The sequence below is a fragment of the Aspergillus costaricaensis genome, assembly GCF_003184835.1.
Source record: "Aspergillus costaricaensis CBS 115574 unplaced genomic scaffold BO79scaffold_12, whole genome shotgun sequence".
Taxonomy (NCBI): domain Eukaryota; kingdom Fungi; phylum Ascomycota; class Eurotiomycetes; order Eurotiales; family Aspergillaceae; genus Aspergillus; species Aspergillus costaricensis.
This window is the reverse complement of record NW_020291812.1, coordinates 274,402-298,122: the sequence shown is the minus strand read 5'-3', so window position 1 is coordinate 298,122 and position 23,721 is coordinate 274,402. Positions and strand designations below refer to the sequence as shown.

At 51.6% G+C, this 23,721-nt stretch overlaps 8 protein-coding genes across 8 annotated transcripts; 2 read left to right on the top strand and 6 right to left on the bottom strand.

Moving 5' to 3' along the window:
• Positions 1-23: 23 nt before the first annotated feature.
• On the bottom strand, positions 24-1,734 carry BO79DRAFT_237023 (Zn(II)2Cys6 transcription factor domain-containing protein; the record flags this gene model as incomplete). The annotated part of the gene is made up of 2 exons (XM_025684651.1): positions 24-1,581; positions 1,649-1,734. The coding sequence occupies 2 exons, from the start codon at positions 1,732-1,734 to the stop codon at positions 24-26; spliced, it is 1,644 nt and encodes a 547-aa protein (XP_025540663.1).
• Positions 1,735-2,636: 902 nt separating this feature from the next.
• BO79DRAFT_193036 (C6 transcription factor) lies at positions 2,637-4,914 on the bottom strand (the record flags this gene model as incomplete). The annotated part of the gene is made up of 3 exons (XM_025680943.1): positions 2,637-3,824; positions 3,875-4,348; positions 4,534-4,914. The coding sequence occupies 3 exons, from the start codon at positions 4,912-4,914 to the stop codon at positions 2,637-2,639; spliced, it is 2,043 nt and encodes a 680-aa protein (XP_025540662.1).
• Positions 4,915-5,144: 230 nt separating this feature from the next.
• On the bottom strand, positions 5,145-6,894 carry BO79DRAFT_263464 (toxin biosynthesis protein). Its single transcript, XM_025686686.1, has 4 exons — positions 6,644-6,894; positions 6,413-6,551; positions 6,250-6,358; positions 5,145-6,162 (listed from the first exon to the last, which is right to left on the bottom strand). The coding sequence occupies exons 1-4, from the start codon at positions 6,833-6,835 to the stop codon at positions 5,328-5,330; spliced, it is 1,275 nt and encodes a 424-aa protein (XP_025540661.1). The 5' UTR covers positions 6,836-6,894; the 3' UTR covers positions 5,145-5,327.
• A 1,946-nt stretch (positions 6,895-8,840) lies between these two features.
• Positions 8,841-9,726, top strand: BO79DRAFT_263456 (uncharacterized protein). Its single transcript, XM_025686685.1, has one exon. The coding sequence runs from the start codon at positions 9,005-9,007 to the stop codon at positions 9,605-9,607; it is 603 nt and encodes a 200-aa protein (XP_025540660.1). The 5' UTR covers positions 8,841-9,004; the 3' UTR covers positions 9,608-9,726.
• Positions 9,727-9,768: 42 nt separating this feature from the next.
• Positions 9,769-10,658, bottom strand: BO79DRAFT_171287 (putative cytokinesis EF-hand protein Cdc4). The gene is made up of 4 exons (XM_025679568.1): positions 10,357-10,658; positions 10,162-10,302; positions 10,019-10,111; positions 9,769-9,959 (listed from the first exon to the last, which is right to left on the bottom strand). Exons 1-4 carry the CDS (start codon positions 10,541-10,543, stop codon positions 9,931-9,933), a joined length of 450 nt encoding a protein of 149 aa, XP_025540659.1. The 5' UTR covers positions 10,544-10,658; the 3' UTR covers positions 9,769-9,930.
• An 847-nt stretch (positions 10,659-11,505) lies between these two features.
• On the bottom strand, positions 11,506-14,854 carry BO79DRAFT_8647 (putative C2H2 finger domain protein). Its single transcript, XM_025689806.1, has 2 exons — positions 14,412-14,854; positions 11,506-14,353 (listed from the first exon to the last, which is right to left on the bottom strand). Exons 1-2 carry the CDS (start codon positions 14,650-14,652, stop codon positions 11,517-11,519), a joined length of 3,078 nt encoding a protein of 1,025 aa, XP_025540658.1. The 5' UTR covers positions 14,653-14,854; the 3' UTR covers positions 11,506-11,516.
• Positions 14,855-16,913: 2,059 nt separating this feature from the next.
• BO79DRAFT_253924 (uncharacterized protein) lies at positions 16,914-17,223 on the top strand (the record flags this gene model as incomplete). The annotated part of the gene is made up of 2 exons (XM_025686025.1): positions 16,914-17,066; positions 17,122-17,223. 2 exons carry the CDS (start codon positions 16,914-16,916, stop codon positions 17,221-17,223), a joined length of 255 nt encoding a protein of 84 aa, XP_025540657.1.
• Positions 17,224-19,529: 2,306 nt separating this feature from the next.
• BO79DRAFT_193026 (nuclear import receptor MTR10) lies at positions 19,530-23,665 on the bottom strand. Its single transcript, XM_025680942.1, has 8 exons — positions 23,305-23,665; positions 23,115-23,207; positions 22,783-23,055; positions 22,582-22,672; positions 21,236-22,516; positions 20,759-21,184; positions 20,164-20,694; positions 19,530-20,106 (listed from the first exon to the last, which is right to left on the bottom strand). Exons 1-8 carry the CDS (start codon positions 23,434-23,436, stop codon positions 20,018-20,020), a joined length of 2,916 nt encoding a protein of 971 aa, XP_025540656.1. The 5' UTR covers positions 23,437-23,665; the 3' UTR covers positions 19,530-20,017.
• Positions 23,666-23,721: the final 56 nt, after the last annotated feature.

Here is a 23,721-nt window from a genome sequence, read left to right as displayed (position 1 = left end):
TGGGCACAGTATGATGTATTCAGTTAAGCATGCGCCCCCCTCTTCGGCGCAATCGCCTTCACACACGACCACGAAGTCAAATAATCCGCGCTCTGCAGGGCATCCTGAAAGACAAATTCCTGGCCACTCATGATCTGCTGCTGAATGCGCTCAATGTGTCCCACAGTAGACATATACTGATCCACCGTAGTGGATGGCGAGCTCGCAGTGGAAATTGACCCAGCATCCGACTTCTCATCCATCGTTCCTGCTGGCACATTCTCCGCATCCTTCTTGATATCCGCTTTCACAAATTCGAGTAGGAGGAACGATGTCCACTTCGACTCGAACAATCCTTCGCGATGCGGCCATTGCTGCAGCACTTCGATGGCGCGTAGTCGTACCCGGATATCGTAGCATCCGAATGAGATCAGGTATAGACTGGGTAGGATGACCACGTCGAGTGTGAATGCTGGGCGTTCCGGGTAGCGCTGTAAGAGTGCCTCGACGAGGTATAATACTTCTTGGTACTCTGGTGTGTAGAGGTCGAGTACGGCGGGGTTCTTGGCTAGGAGGCAGGTTTTGACGGATAATGTGAGGGTCCGGTGGAGGATGTAGATGATGTCGGAGCCGCGTTGCTCTTTTTGTGTGAGGGTGGGGTATGCGTGGCTGTAGAATGGGATGAATAGTTCGGCGTAGTGGGTTAGTTGTGAGAGGAGTTGGTATTGCCGCGGGAGCAGGGAGTTGTAATCTCTTGCTACGTCGGCGGGTGATAATGGCCAGGATTGCGATGTGAATCGAAATACGCCACTGACTAGGGGCTCGATGGCTTGACGGGCCTCGATCAGGCTTGTGAAGGAGTCGGATTCCTTCAGTTGCCATTGGTACTTGCCTAGTTCGTTGTCCACGCAAAGGACAGGCCCGTCGACGCCGTAATATGTCGACTGGATATCGAGCTGTACGAAGGCTGCTACTAAGCATTTCTCCACCGGTGATTCGGTCTCGTCTGCTAGAGGCTCCTGGACTTTGAGCTCTCGGAGGATGCGTAGGCCGCCTTGGAGGTGGTGGCATGCTCGCTCGTATTGACCTTGTAGGAGCTCTAGGAGCGAGTACAGGAGACAACAGAGCAGCATGACTTCTCGCAAGCGGGGATCACTCGCATGCCGTCGACTCAGAATCCCGAACGAGCGTGCGGACTGTTCGAGCGCAAACTTCTGCCAGATATTCTGCCGAGTCTGGCCTGGCAATGGCATCCCCGATACCTCAACGTCCTGGTGTACGGCGCTCAAGGCTACCGCAGCGTGGTAGACCGCTGGCTCGGAGTAACTGATCTGAAGAACGAGCTGTTTCCATAGTTCCGAGTCGAAGAGTTCCAGTAATCCTGGGATTGTGAAGTGTTGAAAGTGCGAGAAGCAGCGCCGCTCGTCGGATGTTATCGCCCAGCGGAAGCCATCCGTTACTTGAGTGAGTAGGTTTTGGGGATGACGGTGCGTGTTATTTTCTGCGCGCGGGAGTCGGTGGATGTCATAGGTGCAGGAGCGCCCGGTTGATGTGCAATTTTTACATTGGTTTGGAGTTTCGTCGCACTTAATACGGCGGGCGCTGTTGCATGCGATAAAGGAATGAGCGGCCGCGGCAGTCGAGTGAGGACTGAATGGTAGTGACTTACCGACAGGTGCGACACCCATTCCGCGACCTTGTGCCGCCTGCTCTCCTCCGCTTCGTCGGTTCTGATGTAGTGGGCTTTCGAGACATGGCTGCGCGATACAATATTGCAGCTTTTCAAGTCAGGAAATGGAAGAAGGGTTTTGAAGAGAACCTGGGACATGTGCAATGCGTGAGGGGGGCCTTGGGGTTGTAGCGGCGGGACACAAGGCTGACGAACCCCAAGTTTTGGCGTGACCAATAGGGGATTTGAGACTGCAGCCATGGCTGGTTGGTGGTTGCTAGTGAGTCTTCGGTCCTGTTAGCCTTGCAATAGGTGGGACGGAGCAGCAGAGCAGCACTGCCATCGCGTCGACGGCCCACAGGGAAAGACCATCGGGCAAAGCGGAAGGATTCGATCCACTGATGAGCCCCCAATAGGCAAGCCGGACATCCGATTAATATGATCTAAATATGTGACAGGCAGGCAGACTCGCCTAGTCAGATTGTATCAACCGGAGATGCAGTGAGCGGAGGCTGCTCCATGCTCCGCTCCGGGCCGGAGCCCCTGAGTGGCGCCAGGCACCATTTGCGCCCCCAAGATCATGCTGTGAAACTAGATTGAACATTTGTATTACTTCTGCACTTCCTTAGCAATGGTACCGTGCTTATTTGGTGCACAAGGCATTGCTGGTGGCTACAATTGCTATACTTGAAATTTGGCGAAGTGCATCATCAGCGCCTTTCTTGAATGCTTCAGCCAAGCAACAGTGAGCGAGCATACTCACATATGCGTTGGACACTCTTCTCCGCATGACCTCCATTGGGCCTTTAAAATGGACCTGGATCAGACTTATCGTATGAAATTAGTTCCCAAGAAGAAGGGCGAACAACGCGATGACAACTCGATCGCAATTTCTCGTCAGTCGAACTATTATATTCGATCCGCTTGATCCGCAATTCAATAGCAGCCGTACTGGGCACGCAATAACGAGGCTTAGTCTTGATCACCCCTACCACATTGGGTAGAAGCCCATCGTGGGCCAGCCTGACTGATACGCGTCACCCTCCAGAACAGCCTGTTCAAATATGTCCGAATATCCACCGAACCCGGAAGCTGCGCTGCCAAATCCTTCCATGCCGGATAGCAGATTAGGAATACCATGTTCCGTAGACATGGAGAGTGAAGGGGCGACCTCCAGGTCATTCGGCTGCTCTGCGCTGCAATTTCCCGTATCGTTATTCGGATTGTTGAAGTTTGTTCTAGCACTCTTAACAATCCATGGCGGCGATACCGTTTCTCCATGTCCCCCTGATGCTGCTTGATACGCCTCCCAGGCCTGAAGAATATCTCGCGACACAATCTCAGAAAGCGGATGGAATCTATGCATGTCTTCGAAGCGTATCTCGGCGTTTTCGCTCATGGCCTTCCACATCTCATGAGCGTGCTCTTGCATTGGTCGCTTCTTCAGATCTTGAATCAAATGCAGATGTGCAGGAAACGGGAAGTACATATGAACATGCCAACGGTACCGTTTGGTGAGGGGGGATATCATCAGCTTGGTATCGGACTCGAGGATCCGCATTGCACAGGAGCTGGCGATGTTGCGCTGCGCTTCTGATTGCTGCGCGGGCGAAAATCTCGAGTACTCTTCAAGCAGACGGTGTTTTGCAAGGAAGCCACGTATCGTCCAGATCGTCAAATAGTGAAGCGGATTATCTGGATTGCAGAGTCGGAGGTAGTTTTCCTCTATCCTCTTTTCTAGATCAGTCATGCCATCACCCTTTGTGTCCCTGGCGACTGCCTTTAAGGAAGGGTTGACAAAATCTAAATGAAAGGCGCTATGCCGCAGAAACTCTCCGAGTTCACTGCGCGCAGCTATGAACAACGCTTCGGTCGGACCTGCTTGAGCAGCTGGCAAGTCCTTCATCTCCGGTTGCAAATCATTGTCGGTCAAATTGCGAGGCTTGCTGCAATCCCAAGTTGGGATCAACATTGAAGTTTTGTGGTCCGACATCTCGCCAATGCGGTTGTCAAACATAATCAACGACCACCATAACCTCCGGCGCATCTCGCCCTCCAGCGCAGTACACCTAGCATTTGCCTTTTCGTCATGGATGCTCATGCGTTGAGCAATTCGAATAGCAACTCCAAGCATCGAAGATGAAGACCTCGGATCCGTCTCATACCTCACAGACACCTGAAATGGTTAGACACGCAAACGACGACAAAGTCACTCGACGGACTAACCAGATAGAGAAACAACGCAGTTAAGCACTCGCGATCTCCGGTGCGTAGCACGTTACAATTGAGCAAGGCTTGTTGACATCCAAATTGATATCCTCGCAAAAGCTCTTTCCTCGGAGACCCGAACGACGTCCGGCACTCTTCATCGTCGAGACTCATAATAGCAACGCAATACACACTGAACAGGAGTGCTTCCAGTTCCGAGCTTAGACGAGTCAGATCACTAAGAGCACAAATAATACGTGCTTGCAGGGTTGGGGTATGCGTGACTTTGAGCAGCGGGTCGACATTGTCCAAGTAAATCTGCCAGAGCTTGAATATCTGGACTTGATCAGGATGCAATGTCGACAGATCCACATTGGCTTTGCGTGATCCAAATATAAATCCCTCGTCGCTGTTCTTGTACGCCTCATCAAACATCTTGTTCACGGCATTCCCTCCCAGAGTGAACTGGTAGTGAGTGAGATCATTGCCATCCTCACTGTCATCATCGGAATCGGCCTCCTCAGCATCTTGAGACTGACGTCCACTGTAAGCGTAGTTCATCCCAAGTCAAGAAAAGGTACATACCACTGAGTTGAGAACCTTCCAATAATTCCTATACAACAATCAGCGCGACCTCAACAAACCTTACTGCGGAAGCACAACTTAGCCGCGTATACTGGCTCAGCCTTGACAGCCACGTCCCTCTCTTCCCCCACCATAGGATCTTCAGAACGAGCATGGTAACCAGTCTCCAGCACCCTACTATCTTCCGCTACAGGAGCATGCAAAGGCTCAAAAGGTATATTATTCTGGCGCAGCAAGTCTTCATACCTCCGAACGCGATCCAAGAGCTCTCGTTCGGGGAACCTGCGACGCCGCGGGCGCGGGCCAAGAGTGGGCACACACTGCGCGCCGGCCCGGACGCAGTTGGCGCAGGGGAACTTGCGGTCGCATTTGACTTTGCGCTGCTGGCACAGCACGCATGCAAGCACCCGTGGTGATCTCCCAGCTAGTCGTGAAGAGGTGGGCGTGGAAGCCCTTTGCTCTGGTGGTGGCATTTTTGTTCATGGATCGGTCTCTTTCCATGAAAGAGCTTGAGGCGATCATCGGCTTCCCGGCCGCGCGGAGAACCGACTCTTATGTCAGGTGACCGATACCTCGTTTCCTGCAGATGGGTAAATGTCTACTAATTGTTATTGGATCTCAACGTTATTGGAGGGTCTTTTTTACACTGCTTGCAAGTTGCATCAACTAGTGGGACTTATATATATGTGTGGGGGGGTAGATAGTCAGCTCGATTCAGGATTAGCCACGTCTATTGGGATTGTCCACCCACAACTTCAACTGCGGTTAGCAATATGCTTCTAAACTCTATGCGAAAGAACACTCTCCAAATTGTCTCGCAAATACTTCCAGGCGCACTGACTGACACTGACTCATCTCCCTGCTTTTGGTGACAACTCAATCCTGCTCACAGCTTCGCCCTCACTTGCGCTTTACGCGCCTTCCCCTTCATAAAGTATTTGTCCATCTGCGCAAGCCACTCGTTGGGGATTGACGACCTCTGTTTCGCGGTCAAATCCAGCCAGCCCTTCTTGATCCGTTCTTCTTCGTCATGCCATCTGTCCGTCTCTTGTTTGATCCATTCAGCAGCAGGTCCAGCGACTCCTGCCACATCCTCGAACGGAACGAAGTGTCCACCATTCGGTATCACGATCTCCTTGACGCGGCCCTTCTCGTAGCCACCGCTACCCCCCACCCCTGTTCCAGTCCGCTGGAGCTTCTCTGCGCGTTGATCCGGTGTTGCCATGATACTCTTTCCGCCATAGATCCATAGTACCGATGGCCGGACGTATTTGAGTAGTTTCCATAAGACGATCGGTTCATAGCGGTAAAACGGAAGAGTTTCCGAATGACCGGTCACATCGGTCCAGAATGAGGGATCGTGTAAGTATTCCGATTGGTTGCTGCCGGGTTGCAAGTCGATGAAATTGGGGCGTAAGCTCTGTGCAATCTCTTGATCTTTGGTGGTAGCTAGACCGACTGTCGACTCTGAGTTCTCGGTTTCGGCGGTGTTGTCTCGAAGGCCATATTTGAGCCAGAGATCAAGACATCGTGGATCCCATTCGTTGAGTGTCTCTCTAAAGTACGAATCTGCTTCGGCACGGGACTTCCACGTATCCTTCTTCATCAGCGCTGCTTTGGCAAAGCCTGGGCCTCTTCCAGAAATGAATTCCTTTACTATCACTGGTTCTATGAGGATAAGGGAAGTGAAAAGCCGGGGGTGCATCTGGGTTAGACCCAATCTGGTGGATCGCGTTAGTGTATTAGTCTTCAATCGTATTCATGTATAGTACAGGTGTAGAAAGAGAGAGAGAGAGAGGAAAACCTACAGTTGCCCAACTCCGATGCTATGTCCAACACCAATGATAGGTTTCGGCATATCATCTTTATATTGGTTGATCATGTAGAGCAGGTCTCGACTGTGGTCGAACCATGATGCTAGGATAGGGTTAATTAGGGGAGAATGGGCTGGTAGGCATTTCGAAAGCGTACGCTCAAACCCTAGGTATTCCGCATTGATGGCCGCGCTCTCAGCCTGTGGGGCTGAATCTGCAATCCAGATAGAGCGAATGCGAAGTCCCTGGCGGCTTAACCTTTCATATATCTCCTCCCATAGCGGCTCTTTTAGTTCCTGTGCCATTGCATTGATTTAGATTTTACATTTTCTGGCGTCACATTTTGAAGTGCACTTTTATACAGCGCAAAAGATACGTCCCGACTCACCTTAGGGGATCCAACAGAAGTAGCCCCAATGATGGTCACATCACCAGGTTGGGGATTTGGATTCGACTTTGGCGTGTATTGCTTGACCGCAATTTTTAGTGCATCGTTGCTATCTCGAGTCGCGCGGGCATACTCTCGGATATGCTGGCAATCAACAACATGTTCTGTGATATTGAACGGGGAAGACTCCATTTTGTGGCTCGAAGAGTTTAGTAGTAGAAGATCTTGCTGGATGGCCACTGTCCGGGAACGTGCCATTGATATACCCCTCACATCTGATATGTCCGACTAGTTCAAGCCCAGCTACCATCAGATCGGCTAGTTCACCGCAGCTTGCTCAGCTGAAGCGAATGAATTGATGCCCAGAGGGGTCATCGCCTAGAGCAATACGGGGTAATAATTTTTCTTTTTAGTCCTGACTCGTTCTGGTCTCCACTTGATTGTCAAGATCTTCCACCTTCAGCTGGCACTACGGCGCCATTAATCTCCGTAGGCCGTATGCGGTTATCTCGGCCCTTATCGATGTTGTCTCCAATCTGAGGAGTCAGTGTAGAGCGAGGATATGGAGACACTGACTCAACATGTCTACGATCTAAAGCAGGCGAGCTATGTGTTGTTCGACAACTACTGTAGAGCAGATCCCTTCAACAATATCCCAGCCCAAAATCCCAGCCAGCCACACTGAAAAAAACTAACGTCGATGACTCGGTTATCTTATAATTCAGGCTGAGAAAGTTCAGCTACGTGACCAAGGCCCCACTGTTCATCGATTTCTTGGATTAGCGCGGAATACGTGGTGGTAGTAGTGGCTAGTGGAAGGGCCGCGATAGGTGCCGAAGCGCCACAAGAGCGGATGTAACTTCTTCAATTAACAAGGGAAGCAATGATATCCGAGCCGCACTACGAGTACAGTGCCAGAAAATATTCGTGCTGGCCGAGTTTCCTGTAGCGGTGCCTGACGCTCCTGTTCCGGTTCACAGCCGCATTACCCGAGGGTTCACGAAATAGCTTGCGGCAGACAGTTACTCTGGTTTGGATTACCACACCAGGGAAATCGCTTATGCCGGGTATCAATAGACACATCTTGGCCTGAGTTCACCCAAATCCTTGTTTGCGGGTTCTAGGAATGTGGGTATTCTAAGGGAATGGCACTTAGGGTGGGATAAGGTATTGGTATTGTTTCGAGTCCGGAACTAGAGATCGCATTAGTGATTTGGGGAGTGGAAAGAACACTCCTATTGGACAAAAGGATTAAGTAGTATGGTGCATCGCATCGCAGGCAAAGTCCGATCGTCACAGCTGGCTGGTACCAGGGTAATGCTGCAGGTTCATCACACCCTCGTACAAGAAGTCTTCCGTCTGCAACCACTGCCGGCTAGCCAATGGTGCCGTGTCACACAAGATTCATTCAGGGCTGACGGTAAAAAGGTTGGTAGATCTCAGCCATTGAAGATTGTCCACAGAGATAATGGACAACGTGTAGGCTGGGATGGGGTTTTAGGCTCGGGTAACGCTTCCCAAAAAGCAAGCATAGAGTGTAGCCTAGAAAAGACATAAGCAAAATAACTACGAAGGAGTACTAGTGTTGCAGAAGCACGATTTCATTACTTGGAAGGTGCAAAAGTGACTTTTGGCTGTCTGTCAATTCCCGATGTAGCCCACATGTGACCTGCTGCTTTCGATTTTTATCCCGATTCAAGATGTTCGGTCACCCCGGACTCTACTAGTAGGCTCGTGGCATCATGCTGTAGATTATGCTAGTACTAGTGCCACATCCTCTGTGATCTCTGCTCGATCATTGTAGTCGTAAGTACTAGTGTACTTCAGTAGTATTTAGTATTTAGTAGTTCATATTGTAGTAGTATGTAGCATATGGCCCATCAGATGATCGAAGAAAAATTAACAAAGTCCTATTGATTTCTCTAGTTTGCACTTAATCTGACCTCATGCATGGTCACCTTGGGGGGAAACAAACCAAAAAAAACAAATAAAAAAAAAAAAAAAAAAAAAGAAGAAGAAATGAAAAAGGTTCATTTCAAGATGATAAACAAGGAAACATTGAGAATTCTTCCATGAACCCTTTGGTTGCCTATTATACACAATACCAAGTGAATTGGTTGCCTTTAGCTAGTTTCATTACTTCCATAGGACAGTACGTTACTGACCATCCCCGTTATCGATAAGCCGAAAACCTCACCCAACATTGAACTTCACATCACCGTCATCACCACCAGCTCCCTCCACCATCCACACCACACTCCTCAATCAACCACACAACGATAACCTACAACAAACCTACATATCACACCTACCGCACTTCCACAAAACCAACTACCCACCTACTCAAGACTTACTCCCACAATGTCAACCCCAACCCCAGACAACCCAACACCACCACCACCAACCACAACAACAACCACCACATCCACCACATCCTCACAACAACCCTCCTCATCCCGCCTCCCCGTCCAAACCCACCACTGCCGCTTCTGCAACCATCTCCTCCTCGCCACAACACGCTCAATCCCATCCCTCCCGCGGCGCAAATCCCCCGCAAAAGACGGGGCGATAATCCTCCCTCTTCCGCGCGATCACAGCACCGACGACGATGAACAATCGAAACAACAACAAAAACACTACACGATTCTTCTCTCAACCACTATCCCCGATCGGAAACATACCCTCGTGCGCAGGGAAGATGGCTTCGAGAAGAGGTTGTTCCTGCGGTGTGGACGGTGTAGAGTTGTGATGGGGTATTTTTTGGATGAGGTGCATTTTGGGGGGATGACTTCTACTAATAGGGAAGGAGGGGATGGGGAGGGAGATGGGGAGGGGGAGAAGGCGAGGGTGGTGTATTTGTTGCCTGGAGCTTTGGTGGAGACGGGGGTGATGATGCGAGATGAGGAGTTGGAGAGGGTGGTGAAGGGGCTGGATAGGGAGTGGGTGGGGTGGTTGGAGGGATAAATTATCTATTTCATCTGTCTGTCTGTCTGTCTGTCTGTTTTTGATGCTGTGCTGTGCGCATAGCATAGTCTATGGATGGGGCGATGTATTGGGAGGGAAGTGATATAAGTTGGAGTTGTTTGTACTATACTTTACTTCATATACCATGTATCATTTACCATATTTATTCATGTTTATCCGATGCTGAATCGCGCAATATCCCATATACAATGCACTATAACTAAACTATGCTCAAGCCTTCAACTCCGGCACGGCTGGTAGGAGGTTCGCGTCGTAACAGAAATCATCAGGAACGTCAGGAGGGTATCGGTGTCGTGTGTCGTTTAGTTGGCCAGGATGGTGCGGACGAGGTCTGCTACTGTTAGTTTGACCCGAAACAGAGGCGTGGTGAACACAGAGTCGGTAGCCTACCGGTGTAGTTGATCTCGCCGGAGCTGGTGTCGACGGCCTTGAGCAGCTCGTCGACCTCCTCATCCGACATCTTCTCTCCGAGATTCGTCAGGACTATAGCCATCATCAGTATCACTCTAATCATCCTATCCTGCTTCACATACTGTAACGAAGCTGTCCCACACCGATAAACCCAGTCAAGTCCTTGTCGAACACCTGGAATCCGCGGCAGTATTCTTCGGGCTCGCCGGGGTCACGGAAGCCTCCAGGGCGGTTGAGGACCTTCAAGAACGACTCGAAGTCAACTGCGCAAAGCATGTTAGATCCGTATCAGCCATCTCAAATCAGGGCATACGTACAGTCTCCACCGACGGACTTCTCCAGATCTGCGATCTCCGCCAAAGTGGGATTCTGACCGCATGCGCGCAGGAGGTCGCCCAGCGACTCGAGCGCGACCTTGCCGGTACCGCGCTTATCGAAGAGAGAGAAGGCTTCCTTGTAGTTGGTCGAGGCCTGGTCATGGTGCATTTCTGGTGAGCGGGACATCTTGAAAACGAAATCACAGGGCAGGAATTCGAGATGGAGAGTAGTGATCAGAGATGAAATGAGGATGGAAAGAAGACAGGGAGTTGAAGAGTGCCGATGACGAACAAGCAGCCACGACTACTAGTGAACCATGGAAACGAGCAAAGGGATTGGATGGGCCGACGAGGGGCCGGAATTCAATGGATCCAACCACACGAGCGATCCCCGAGGTTCACCACGACAGTCAACAAACAAGGGATACAGAGCACTGCTCGTTCCTGATGCCATCCGGACAATTCTTCTCCCGCCAGCGAGGGACGATGCTTCTTATTGACATTGCGAAATTGCGAGACGGCCACGTACCATGACTGTTTATTGTGTTGATTGCGGTAATTGCGTGAGGAGTATGCGGCAGCGGGCTGCGAGGGATAGCGACAGGGGGATGTGAATGACGATCTAAACAAACGGAACGGCAATGGCAGGAGTACCACGTATGGTTTGGAATGAAGGAGGAGGGCAGAATGAGGGAACAGGGAAAGGAGAAGGGCGGGCGGGATGGAGGAGAGTCCGGCGGCACTGTTTGCCCGGTTGTTGTTGTGGTAACCGGACACCTCAGGCACGACAACCCCCCTATCGATCTGCGCTTGTCTGATACGATGACAACATCAGGCTACACTAGTTCCTACTAGCATTGATCATGGAACATGACTGGCGTCTGTGAAGATACACACAGTAGGTACTAATATTGCAATAATACAAACATGCAACGCTATCCATCCCAATGGTATCCAAGTCATAACACATGCGCAAAGTATTCAGACAGCCAACAACATAAGCCACGCAGAAGAATACAGCAAACAAGGCAGCAGGTGCTTGTCAAAACACAAGTACAACCATGTAGAGAATAACAAAACCCCCCTCAAACGCTATATACACAGAAAAGATGTAGAAGAATTAACAAAGGAATTATAAATTTTGAGGGAAACAGTGGAAATCAAAAAGCTGCTCCGTTCAGCTTGTCGATACAACTGGTGAGCAGGTTGGCAGCTTCCGCCAATAACTCCCAGCGCGTGTTGGTGAACCCGTCACGGAGGACCAACAACAAGCCCAGACAGCGGTTGCGTCCTTGCATGCCTTCCAAGTCGCTGGGCTCACGAACACTGTCCATCCGGCGCAGATATTCCTGCATGTCCTGCCGCTGCGCAGCAGGAGAGCTCAACTTGACAGGAGACTTGAAGGGCCCCTCAAGTGCAAATCCATAGCACCAGACCACGAGAGCCGCAACATACAGCACCCACGGCCGGTTCAAGAGGTAGTCGTCCCGACCTGAATACAGTTCCCCATCCTCGTTCAGTGCTCGTCTCTCATCCAGGAGGCACTCCGATAGGAACTTTAGAGCATAGAACGTGGCGTCGCGGGCAGTAGCCTTGGTGGCCCAGACAACCATCTTTTCGCGCGCCGCCTTGTAGTCTCTCGGGGTGATAGACCGTCCCATGAGCCGATTAGCCCCAGCGAAGATCTGGCAGTCAACAATATCAACGTGAGAAGCCATGTGCGCCAGTCCATGAAGCACGTCGCGCGACTCGAAGACGTTGTCGTCGTCCAGAGGGTGTCGGGTACGGTATCCACTATGAAAAGGGCCTGACGGGGACTGACCCAACGCTTCATCAAAGTCGCGCCGCCAATTGTCAAAGGCTCGCAACAGTGCTGACCGCCATTTGTCCCGGCCTCCCAATGCTGGTGGCCCACCCAGTGAGCTCACCTGGAGATCTCGTTGGTTCATATGCCAGCTGACGCTAAGCAAACCAGCCATGAGGATGGTTCGTCCAAAAGCATTTGTCCGGACCCGCTGTCCGTTAAGCGTCTTCTTAAGGCCGTCCAAGAACATGACAGGCTTGACTCCATTAGCGTGCAGGCTCGATTGCACGCGGGCTACCTCGGAGGCGCTAGTCGCAGACCACAGCGCCTCATCGCAGGGCAATGGTAACCGAAGCTCGTGAGCCACCATCTTAGCCGAGTGCCCGAACATAGTGGCGTGGGTAGAGTCCAGAACAAAAGCCGCAAAAGCCACTCGTCTCGTGGCCTCCGCCTTGATCCAGTGAGTCCATGATTCTTCAGCCACAAAGTCTGGCGCCATGGTCGATCCAGAAGCTGACCGGGCCTGCCGGTCGTCTCGAAAGCTTGCAGGAGAGTCTAATGCAGAGCGGCCAATCAATGAGCTACCCCGCCGCATCAGTGTGAGTGTGGTGTCGTGGTGGATATGCGCCCGCTCATGGAGCGCACGCGTGGAATACATCTTTTCGTATACCTCCAGCAGCAGGAGTGCTTGGAAGATCCACAGCTTAGCTGGAGGGCGAAAGTCAGCATCCATGAAAAGCTCCGTTCGCAGATGCCAGGCGATAAAGTTCGCCAGCTCAGCTGCTGCCTCGGTTACTTCCGATCCGTGGATTCCATCCAGCGTGGATGCGCCAATGGCCATCACTGCGAGCAGAAGAAGATTAGGCGCTTTGTCTGCCTCGAAGGTTGGACGATGTAGAATGGGCAACTGAGAGTGGAAGTGGTACCAATACGAGCCGATGTACATCTGCATCATCCGTAGACTCAGCACATGGTCGTCGTCGTCAATGTCGCCGTCCATTAAAGCATCCTTGCGCTTAGCAGACACTGCGTAGAAGGCCTCATTGAACCTCGAGCTCATGAGGGCCAGGAGTTCTTGTCTCTTCTCCTCTGACATGATGGCGCGCGGCGATCCCGGATCCAGAATGCTTGTAACACTCATAGGATGATGCGGAATCACACCACTGAGAAAGCTGCCATAGGCAGGATCACTCATGAAGAACTGGTTCTGTAGTTGGACAGCGTCCAAGTAATTTGGCACCACGTTAGTAGGGGCAGGGTACCCCATGGACGGAGAGCCTGTCACGGGATCGTTGAACAGCCACGCTGTGAAATCATCCGCCATAGCGAAGGGTGAACGGTTGTGGGCTTCGCCGCCAAACACCGGGTAGACACAAGAAGCCAGCGCGTCGAAGCCGGCATCTCCCACTGATGGACCGGATGTCATCATCTCTGACATCGACTCTAGTGTTCCGTTGTCCAGAGCCGTCGAAGCCGACGTCGCTGGAGCCATCGATATGTCTGTGTATCCCGCGGGAGGGAGTTGTAGGCCTGAATAGGCGGTGGGATGAGCCAACGAAGGGCCGTCGATATCGTGTGTTATGGAGGTTGTTTCGGGTACGGAGTGATGAGACCGAACCTCGTTGCTCAAGTCGCCCGAATTGGGAGAAGATTTGCCGGCAGAGTGACTGCCGAGCGCAGTATGAGGCACCGCCTGGATCTCCGGAGGACTAAACGTTGTTGTGCTTGACGGTCCTGGGGGAGAGCTGAGGGTCTGATTACTGGTGCTGTTCGATCGGGAAAACGTAGGGTCGGACAGGTCCACCGCATGGTGGGAGACCAGAGTCTGATAATTGAACCCCTGGCCCATGCCCATAGATCCCGAGGGCGATGGCATGTGTACGTGCTGATTCGATGCACTCATCGCAGGCACTGTCATTGTAGGACCCTCCGAGGGGGCTTGTACGGGCGAATAGTTGGAGGGTAGCGGAATGAGTGTAGGCGCGTGGTTCGCGTTCACCTGTGACGTGACTTGAGAGACTTGCGGCTTTTTCGGGTTGTTGCCGGTTGCTGCCGTCTGCGCAAAGTGATCACGCTTCTGTAGCTGCGATCCCTGGGTGGTGTGGCGTTCTCGATGACGGATACATAGGTCTTGTCGCACGAAGGAGCGGTAGCAATCCGGAAAGTCGCATCGATAAATCTGCTTGGGAGTATCTAGACCGGAAGCCAGTTAGTACTTGCTCACAAGTTCTCGGAAGGACTGCATGCGTACGGTTCAGTTGGTGGCGGTACAAATGCTCCGCTCGCGAGTAACTCTTGCCACACCCCTCAAACGTACACTCAAACTTGCGATCCGTCTGAACCTTTCGGGTTCTTTTCCTCTTGCGTGGGGGTCCATTAAGAGCCGCATGGAGTGCATCAGCTTCCGTCATCATGTCGATCTCTGTGCTCGATGTATGATCGCGTTTCGGCACCGAACCCAGCGGGGTCATTGCAGCGAGAGCCATGGTCATCCTGGCCAGAAGATGCAGGCAATAATCAATCAATTGTTTCGAAACCTTGTGTTTTTCTTTCCTTGATACCACGAGTGGATTGTTGCGCCTTAGCCGACACCCCGAAGATCACCCGCAAAGATGTTGCTTGGAGAGGAAACGTTCATCAGACCTGAGATGGACCGCTTCTCATCGGCAGACGGATGCCGGTCCGGAGGGCTCAGAATGAAACGTGAGCCCGATTGTATACTGGCATACGGCAAAAAGGAAGCGGGCAGGAGGTTGTCTCGTAAACGGTGGACGGTCGCCGCTTTCTGGTGCCGATTTGTGACGCACGGGGAACCCCGTGGGGAAAACTCGGCGGGCGGGAAGAGTCAGCGAATCCCGATGGGTTGGGGGGGACTCCGATAGCAAAGGGACAATCCTTAGAATAAATTCAAGGAAGGTTTGGATGGAAAGATAAATTCTCTGTATGCCAGAGATTGATTTGGTGTAGGTATGGAGGAGATAGCAGGTCGGAGGAGAAAGGTCGTACGATGACTGGTGATGGGGGGGGAAAACGATGGAAGAGGGGAAAAGGGCCGAGTGAGCAAGGGCCCCCCGACACAAACCCCAACTGCCAGAGGGTGCACAATGGATGCTGAATGCTGAATGGTGGAACCAAGAGACGAAGAGTCTGAGATCCAAGGAAAAAGAGAAGAGAAGAAGTCACCGCCAAAGTCAAAGAGAGGTAAGACCGGGGAGGAGCAAAAGGAACCAGAGACACCGGGAATGGAGGTCCCTTAATATTCTGGTTGCTCGTTCGGAGGTGGGGCAGCCGATGCTTTTTAGAGCTTCAAGTCAAAAAAATGATTATGGATGTACCACTTGATTGTCAATTTTCCTGCACCTTTCCCAACTTGTATAGGGAATTTCTTTTATTTTATTTTTTATTCTCCTCTCTTCCATCTTCCTCTCTCTCTCTCTTCCCTCAGCTCCTGCTCCTTCATCTCCTTTTTGTATGGTCACTCCACCCGGTGAGAGTAGTAACTAGTAATCGCCACACAGAATCCACTCCACTCACAGCCGCGCAAGTGGTTCCCGGATTTGAGACGAAAAAGAAACGCGACAAACGAAAATACGACCTCTCTCGGAAAAGAAGCAAATTGAAGGCTAACTGGGTCTTGGTCATCTTTTGCTGAGAAGAGAATGGCCGGAAGGGTAGGGTAAGGGAGGGGAGGCGGGCGGGACAGCGATGGAAAAGCCAGCCAGAATCCATCTTCATTGGCTTCCAAGAACTTAAGGTACTGGATTCAATATCATTGGTTCTGCACCGAACACTCGCAGAAGCCACCTAGAACCAGAAACTGACTACGGTCTGTCTTTCCCCTCTTTGCCTGCATCATCCTGGGCGTCCCGTGCCATCCTGCACTCTGAACATGTTCCGTCTATACTACTTGTAGTACCTACTATCTAGATTGATCCCGGTATACCACTTTTCCGAGAAGCCCTGTTCCTAGGCATTCTCATCACATCGCAGGTGACATTGATGTGAAAAATCACCCTACGGATTACATAGTCCCTGACGCTAGTGGTCCCAAGAAACAATGAATTGATCAGCTACTAGTAAATAATGCCAACCCGGAGAAATAAAATCAAAAGCGAAATGAAAGGACTAGATGGACACACTCCACCCTTTCCCCAGTTGATGCAGCCCAGGCCAAAACGGTGCAGGCGATTATGCATTGCGGCAGCAGCGGTTACTTCCCCCCGGAAGATGAATGGTGAGCATCATACTGGATGGCCTTGTTCGCGGCAGAGGCAATCGGGCGATCCTCCATGCCTCTAATTCCCGATTCGTAAGGGATTGGCCCCGGCCAATCATCACGGTTCATGTGTCAGTGTCGCTGTCAACTGAAACTTTGCAGTGCGGAGAAAAAAGGGATTTGCAGGCTCTGGGTGGGCACGATCGAGTTCGAAGCGTCATCAACGCATAGACATAGATGATACAACCGTGCAGTTACGACGGTCAGTCAGGAGTAGCCGTGACGCACGACCTGCTGCTCCTTCTCATCTAGCTTTGGTACATTAGACTCAATTGGTACCTTGATTGGCAGGTTTGATCTCCGTTTCCCTTTTCCTGGCCCATCTTTTCAGCCCAACCAGCTTCGTTTGGCTTTGGAACTACGGGTCGAAAAAGGCAGCCTAGTGGCAGTGTCTACCTAATTAAGCGTGGTTTCAGTCTCTCGGAAAGAGGCAGCTTACAGACTCTATTCCGCCTAGGGTATTCCCATAGACGCATCATGCGCCGCCTGCAGAAAAAGAAAACATCAAGTTCTCGAACGGCCGCCGTCCAAGTGTTGTCAGACGAGAGTCTCCTGACACTCGGCGGATGGCGTGCTCCGTACCTTCTCCCCGGATTAATGACCGCGGAGAAGGATCGTTGGTCCAGGAACGTAAACTTAAGATACTGATATGATAAGAACATCGACTGATTTGATTCTATGACAGATGCCTTATGCCATATCGGTGCCCCCTACGCATTCCGCCAGCGCGGAAGTCTCCGATGCGGTACCAGCGCACCGGTACCCTCCCGGCCACAGCAATGAGTAAAACCACACCCTAAACAAACCACACAGCCACATTTGCCACAATAATAGCAACCGTACTAATTTCGCACTGGAATAACGATCACCAGAGTGCATTGTGGCCCGTATAGCTATGGTGATCGACTACTCCAAGTGGCTGAGCCGCCATCTGGCTACGAAGTCTTGACTCAGACCTGTTCCTGCACCAAAGATGCCAAGGGATCTACCTGAGCCGAAACCGAGAGAGTCCTAGTGGAGTGATCCCCAATATAGAATTGCACTACAGCAGCGATACCGGTGCTGATGTTTCCGCACCACCTCACCATCCCGAAGAAGCAAGTATCGCTGACAACCCGAGAGGAACAGAATAAAAGCAATTATCCCCAACAAAAATACTCGTTCTCGTCCGAACTTCGGATCTAGATCCCCGAGCATGCGTCTATCACGACCCTGGATTATGTCTGTAAATAATCCAGGTGGGTACACATTCCACAAAGTGCTTAGTATGAGCAGGATCCACCGGCCGAGAAATATATCTTTGACATCATGGGTTCAGCCCCCCAAAGCTTCATGAGCTTACGGCCCAATGACCTCGAGTATAATACTTGAAAGACTCCCCTTCCATTGGATCAATAAAATCCCTCTCTCGCCATTGCCGCGCGCATTTTCTTTTCCTCACACACCACTACCCCTGTCCTATGCCAGTATACCGCCGACTAGCCGCAGGTTGCCTGTCTGCCCTACGGAGTACACCGCGCGCATGCTACTACTCCTATTACTACTACTCCTACTACCAATGAGCGGCCATCCATTACAGCAGCAACAGAGGAAGAAGGCATCCCCGAATGTAAGCAAGAACAACTCACTCCATGGCGTGATCATGGCCACCACCGGAACCTTCACATAGCGGGATACCTGCCATCCTACATCGGAACCCTCTCTCCAACAACAAAACCAATAATATCATCAACACCGACCAGCCACTTCTCGGACATGGAGTAAAAACAACAAGATCGACAACGTCAACTATGGTCCCCTACCTTGCCTAAACCAAAGTAAGTAAATATGACCTACAGTGTACCAAGAAACAACCACCTGATCAACACACCGGGACCACACACACACGCACACACTCACTCACACCCATCTATGATCTAAACCAACCAAGTAAGTAACTGAGTAGTAGGTGTAGGAGTAGTATCCATGTAGCTGACCGCTCCTTCTCCATCCCTCATCCACCAACCACCAATCTCTAATCTCCCCCTGCCTACCCAAATAGTACATAACAAGCGAGCCCCAACATCATAAGCTAGCTAAGCAGCTACTACTGTACGTACATCACTGACCCTCCCCCGAACACCTCCTAATTGTTACCTAAGTACTAACCTACGGTACCTGGTAGGTAGTTAGTCCCCACCCTACCTACCCTGAAACCAACTTCCGTAACTCTAGATAATCAATCAATCAATCAAGGACCCATATTCAGATCATCATCAACACCGAACCCCGCCATCTCAAATCTCAACCCGGGTGGATACCGCAATATAACTGGCCACCCAACCCCCAACATGGGGCCAAAAAACAACCACCGAACCAAGAAAAATCTTTTTTATCTCTTCGCCCGAGATGATCAGCTGAAATAGCAATAGCAATTTTCTTTTTATCTCCGGGTGTTTAGCTCACTTTAGTTGTGGATTAGTGGATTGTGGATATCCATTGGCTGATTGATAAGACTTCTGAAACAATGGGTTCGGATGGGGATGGGCGATCATCTCTCTCGGCTATTCATGCTTCTTTTTCATGTTTTCATGTGTGTTTTGGACTTGGTTGCGTTTGCTGAACATGAGGATCTACGGTATGGGTCCCCTCCCTCTTTCTATGATAGACTAGACTAGTATATATTTGTTTAGTGCTGGTGTATATCAGTTGCTTAGGTGCTGGGTGGAGTTGCCGGTTACTAAACATTGTAGCGCGGCAGCGCGCGTGTGTCCCCTTGTGTGTGCGTATGTGTGTGTGTGAGTATGTGGGTATCCTATTTTAGTACTATCCCGGGGCTTCTCGTGAAGGTAACTTCGGTTCTCAGGATGAAAATCTCTGCATGTCATATGATATGCTGATGATGATGATTGTAATATTGGTAGTGAGGTATGCTAGAGACATGGTGGTAGGTTATTGGCTCTTGAGGTTTGCTATCTTACAGGCTACTCCACACGCATACTGGTTTACAGGTTTGGGATCCTACTGTGCATGACTTCCAAGACATGATATACGGAGATACGCAACTGGAATACTCATAGGGCCGCGGTTGCCGGGAAGCATTGGTCTAAATTGCTACACTTAAAAAGTACTTTCGATTTACAGGGCGGGTGTTCAGGGGGAGTAAAAGTAGTGGCAAGCAAGAAATCATGCGAGCGGGCTTGAATCTCCACCCTCCGATTCGCAGGAGGGACCCCGCTGGTCTCTTGCGCGGGATCGCCCTCCCTCAGGCAAGAGTGCCTCGGATTCTGAAACAACCGCATCATGTCGTATACGGGTGATGCTGGGAGATAATGGGTGGGCGCGGCAGGGAGGGGAAAGGGAACGGAGGGCATAAAGGAATACATGATTGGGCAAATATTTTTAACTTGATTCTCAACGCGTGCGAGCGCTTGATGATCTTCGGCCGGGTCGCATGACGTGCGCTAATCTTCCAAGGACTATTGCCGCCTTCCAAGGGCTGAGCGTCGTCGGCAGCTGATGAGAATCTTTCTCCCAGCATCCTTTGCGCTGAGCGGTTCCTGACTTGCTCAGTCCTGGCCTCCAGTCTCCCATGGTACAATCTATCCGCTAAACCGGAACCGGGTCGCCTCCAGCCGGCCCAGCCCTTCTCTAGGTGCCACGTTCCGTCGCCGGTATGAGTTGGTGAAGTCTATGCGTGCTTGTCAGCCAATGTAAAGCTTGCGAGAAAATGCTAGTTTCACCATACCTTGAAGAAGGACCCGGATCTTCCGCACCTCACCCGAGTGGACCTTGTCGAAGATGCCCTTCAGCAACCTCTCCGCCTCACCCGGCTTCATGGTGCCGGCGGGAAGCATCTGCAGCGTGGCCTGAAGCCACGTTCCTGCCTGTTCGGGCATAAGTTCGAACAGCATCATCATCACGCTGGATGCGTCGGGGAAGCACTCTCCCGGGAAAGAGAACATCATGCCCGTCAGGATATGCTGCGTAAGTAGCTGGCCTTGCGACGCAATCAGCTGCTTGACGGCCTCGCGGATTTCGGGCGGGTTGGTGTAGGAGCTCCCATCTGAAGTGGTGAATTCGGATACCGTCGGCTTATCGAAAGCGAAGCTAAAGAGGTCGTGGTAATAATGCAGGGTGGCCATGAGTGGGTCAATCTGCTGGAGGGTGAGAGCGCTGAGTGCGGCGGAGAAGATCGGCACGGACAGCGACGAAGTGACACACTCCTTGGGGTAATACCGGACGGCATCGGAAGACAAACGATAGAAGTCCTCGATAACTGGTTGTACCTGATTAGCTTGAGGCGCAACGAGCAGCCAATTTCCAGCTGGGGGAGCACCTACCATCTGGGAGATTCTCGGGGGGCAGATCATTCAAGGTCCGCAGGAAAGCGACCGCTTGCTGCTCGTAAAACTGGAAGACAGCATGGCTGGTGGAGGGATCGACGAATTCAGCACCCTCGGAGAACTCGCGCACGACAGCGTCAGTGGCCCACAGGAAGCATCCTTCTCGTGATGCCTCGAATCCGCTTGCAAGACTCTGCGCTAGCGTGGGTAGGAGCGGAGTCATAGCCGTGCGGTAGGAAATAATCATGTTTCTCCAGCAACGGCAGACGCGCTCCAAAATCGGCGTGGACGAAGTAAAGTTCATCACGATTGTCGTCATGATTGGCAAGATTTCGCCGCAATACTTGACTGCGGGGTTCTCTTCCCGGGGCGAGACGTATGGGTTCACGACCAGGATGAAGATCGTAATCAACTGAAGGTGATCTACCATGCAGTTAGTATGCAGAGTGCCTTTTAATTTTGAAGTATACCTACCAGCAACAGCCCGCTGGCCCTCTTCATCCTTAGCGTTGTTCGCTAAGTTCATGATGCGTGCCATAATGGGGTCACAGAACAACTTCATCGTCTCGTAGATCTTCTCCAGTGGCTGCACTGCAACCACAGCCGCGACACCCTCGGTTATCTCTTCCTGACTGGCCGGTTTCAGCTTGTCGAGGACCGACTCGTAAAACGAGTGTAGTTGGGCAATGTGACCTCCAAGCAACTTCTGGCAGTCCGTGCCCAAGAACTTGAAGGCCAAGGCTGCAGCCTGAACCACCTCCGGAGAGCTGTGCTGGAAGCCGGAAATGACATAGTTTAGTTGCGCCTCCAATGTCTCGGGATGCTGTGCAGTCCACTCGGTGTAACGCGCTAACGCCATGATAGCCTGGAACCGCACTTTTTCTTGGTTCGGAATCTGCACGATGAGGGGAATGACCTGTGTCAGGACAACATTCTCCTCAGGATCGACCATACGGCCCATGGCGCGCAAACTAAACAGGGGCGCTTCAAGCTCTTGCCAGTTGGGAACATGGTCGTCGCTGGACTGGGAGGCATATTTGGAGACCCATTGTTGGATCAGCTGATAAGCCTTGGTCAAGCACTCATTGACCCCAATGACCGCACAGCAATCCTTGAGCACATCTCCCATAGCGTGCCGGAAATGCCGGAATTTCTCTTCCTGCTCCCGATCGCCACCGAAAAGGTCCGTCTCACCCTCCTCCGGCCGCGGGTACTCGAGGTGCTTGACCATAATGTCCACGAGGCTAGAGAAGATATCACTAAAGCCAGTCCGTGCATCCGCATATCGCTCCAAAGTAACATATTGCTTCAACTCGTACCAGAAGACGAAAGTAAGGGAAATCGCGTCCCGCTCCCAGTCGCGAGCGCAACATTCTAGGACCGCTTCGACCAGCCCGCGGAAGTCAGTCGGCAGGCGTGCCATCAGAACCACCCAGGCCTCGCCAGCTTCAGCAAACAGCCTCGTGATACCCCTGTAAGCATCTGTGTCTTCCGCTTCGGCGAATTCGGCAATCTTCGGGCGCAGGGACATTAATCGCGGATACAGGGCCTGGATGATGGGCAGTGAATCATCGACCTCCCGAGTGTCTCTATACAAGGTGCACATGCTATCGACCGCAGACTCGAATGATCGGTCGTCATCAAGAGCCTTGAGAATCACATCCATTAAGGGTGAGTCAACAATCTTCGACGCCGGGATCTCGCGCATCCATGAGGTGATACAGTCGAGGAGACGGGGATTAGTAGACGCAGTAGCTAAACAAGAAATATAATCAGCATATCAACATATTATGAAGCTGACTCGACGGCTGGGCACGTACGGGATGATTGAGCATATTGAATCAGAAGGTGCATGACCTGTTCGGCGTTGTCTTCCAACAGTTCTTTCGTCCTGGAATCAAGGTCCTCTTCCTAAGTCAAGCCAGCAGGTTAGAGTCTCGTTTGTCGCGGTATAAAAGGTCGTCGCCTATCGCGTAGGAACGGATTGTAAACAGGTGAGGTGTTGATGCCGCCGAACATACACTGAGATTGATTTTACGACCCTCGGTCACTTCTTCCGGGAGAATCTTGAGAAACTCCAACACACAATCCCCCGCGCTGCTACCCAGAGCCGCGCCAACTGTGGGTAGGACGTCCTTCCAGTCCAGCATTTGGATGGCCAGGCTCGCCAGACAGACGCAAAGCTGTGTCTGGATCGGCCGAGGGCCTGCAGCATAGGCCACAAGCAAGTTCATAACGGAGTCTCGGAGGGCGAGTATCGATTCCGCGGGTAGCTGGTCAAGGTCGAAGATAATCTGGGACGGTCAGTACGGGATGCCAGTACCGCGTCATGTAGGTGATGGGATCGCTTCACCTTTCCTTTCAACGTGGTCGCTGCGAACAACTTGGCCTCGACAGGGACATCGGGGGATTGTAGCATTTCGTGGGTAATAGTCCATGCTTCAACCTAGATAGAAGCCAAATCATGATTAGCATGCAATGTCATGGGCGGCGTGGAACAATCGGCCCTGGGGAGGAAGAATGAGGGGTAGGGATGAACGGACTGATTTCTGGAACTTCTCCAGGAATTCATGGGCGTGTTCTTTCTCCGATCGCGAGACATTTCCTGACATAGTCGTGACTGCCGCGAGGACAGCACCAAAGGACTGCCCTGCGGTTCCCTCCTTGCTGGCCATCTTGGACGAGGAGTGGGATGTTTTGGGATTGTTCGAGTTGGGAATGGGAGAAGAGGGGTTCAGCCAGGCCGGGAGGCTCAACACCTATGCAGTGCGATCATGAACAGTCATTAAACAAACATTAAAGAACAAGCCACCTCGATGGAATCAGCGCTAAAACCTTCAGCACAGTGGCGGAGAGAGGGATCGGGGGGTAAGTGACTGGTTAGTGGAGGTGGGATGTGGTGACGATCGACCCAAAGGGAAAAGTTGGTGAGCCGCAATCGTCCCCGAGGCGGCAAGAAC

Bases quoted from the DNA above. Each gene is read 5' to 3' on its own strand.
- BO79DRAFT_263464 (XM_025686686.1), bottom strand. From the start codon at position 6,835: ATGGAGTCTTCCCCGTTCAATATCACAGAACATGTTGTTGATTGCCAG. The intron at 6,359-6,412 runs GTACGCTTTCGA...ACCCTATCCTAG, and splicing joins GGAATACCTAGGGTTTGAGC to CATCATGGTTCGACCACAGT. The intron at 6,163-6,249 runs GTAGGTTTTCCT...GCGATCCACCAG, and splicing joins AGCATCGGAGTTGGGCAACT to ATTGGGTCTAACCCAGATGC.
- BO79DRAFT_263456 (XM_025686685.1), top strand. From the start codon at position 9,005: ATGTCAACCCCAACCCCAGACAACCCAACACCACCACCACCAACCACA.
- BO79DRAFT_171287 (XM_025679568.1), bottom strand. From the start codon at position 10,543: ATGTCCCGCTCACCAGAAATGCACCATGACCAGGCCTCGACCAACTAC. The intron at 10,112-10,161 runs GTATGTGAAGCA...TGATGGCTATAG, and splicing joins TGTGGGACAGCTTCGTTACA to TCCTGACGAATCTCGGAGAG. The intron at 9,960-10,018 runs GTAGGCTACCGA...TAACAGTAGCAG, and splicing joins CGGCGAGATCAACTACACCG to ACCTCGTCCGCACCATCCTG.
- BO79DRAFT_8647 (XM_025689806.1), bottom strand. From the start codon at position 14,652: ATGACCATGGCTCTCGCTGCAATGACCCCGCTGGGTTCGGTGCCGAAA. The intron at 14,354-14,411 runs GTACGCATGCAG...CTTCCGGTCTAG, and splicing joins GTACCGCCACCAACTGAACC to ATACTCCCAAGCAGATTTAT.
- BO79DRAFT_193026 (XM_025680942.1), bottom strand. From the start codon at position 23,436: ATGGCCAGCAAGGAGGGAACCGCAGGGCAGTCCTTTGGTGCTGTCCTC. The intron at 23,056-23,114 runs GTGAAGCGATCC...TGACCGTCCCAG, and splicing joins CGACCACGTTGAAAGGAAAG to ATTATCTTCGACCTTGACCA. The intron at 20,107-20,163 runs GTATGGTGAAAC...AAGCACGCATAG, and splicing joins GATCCGGGTCCTTCTTCAAG to ACTTCACCAACTCATACCGG.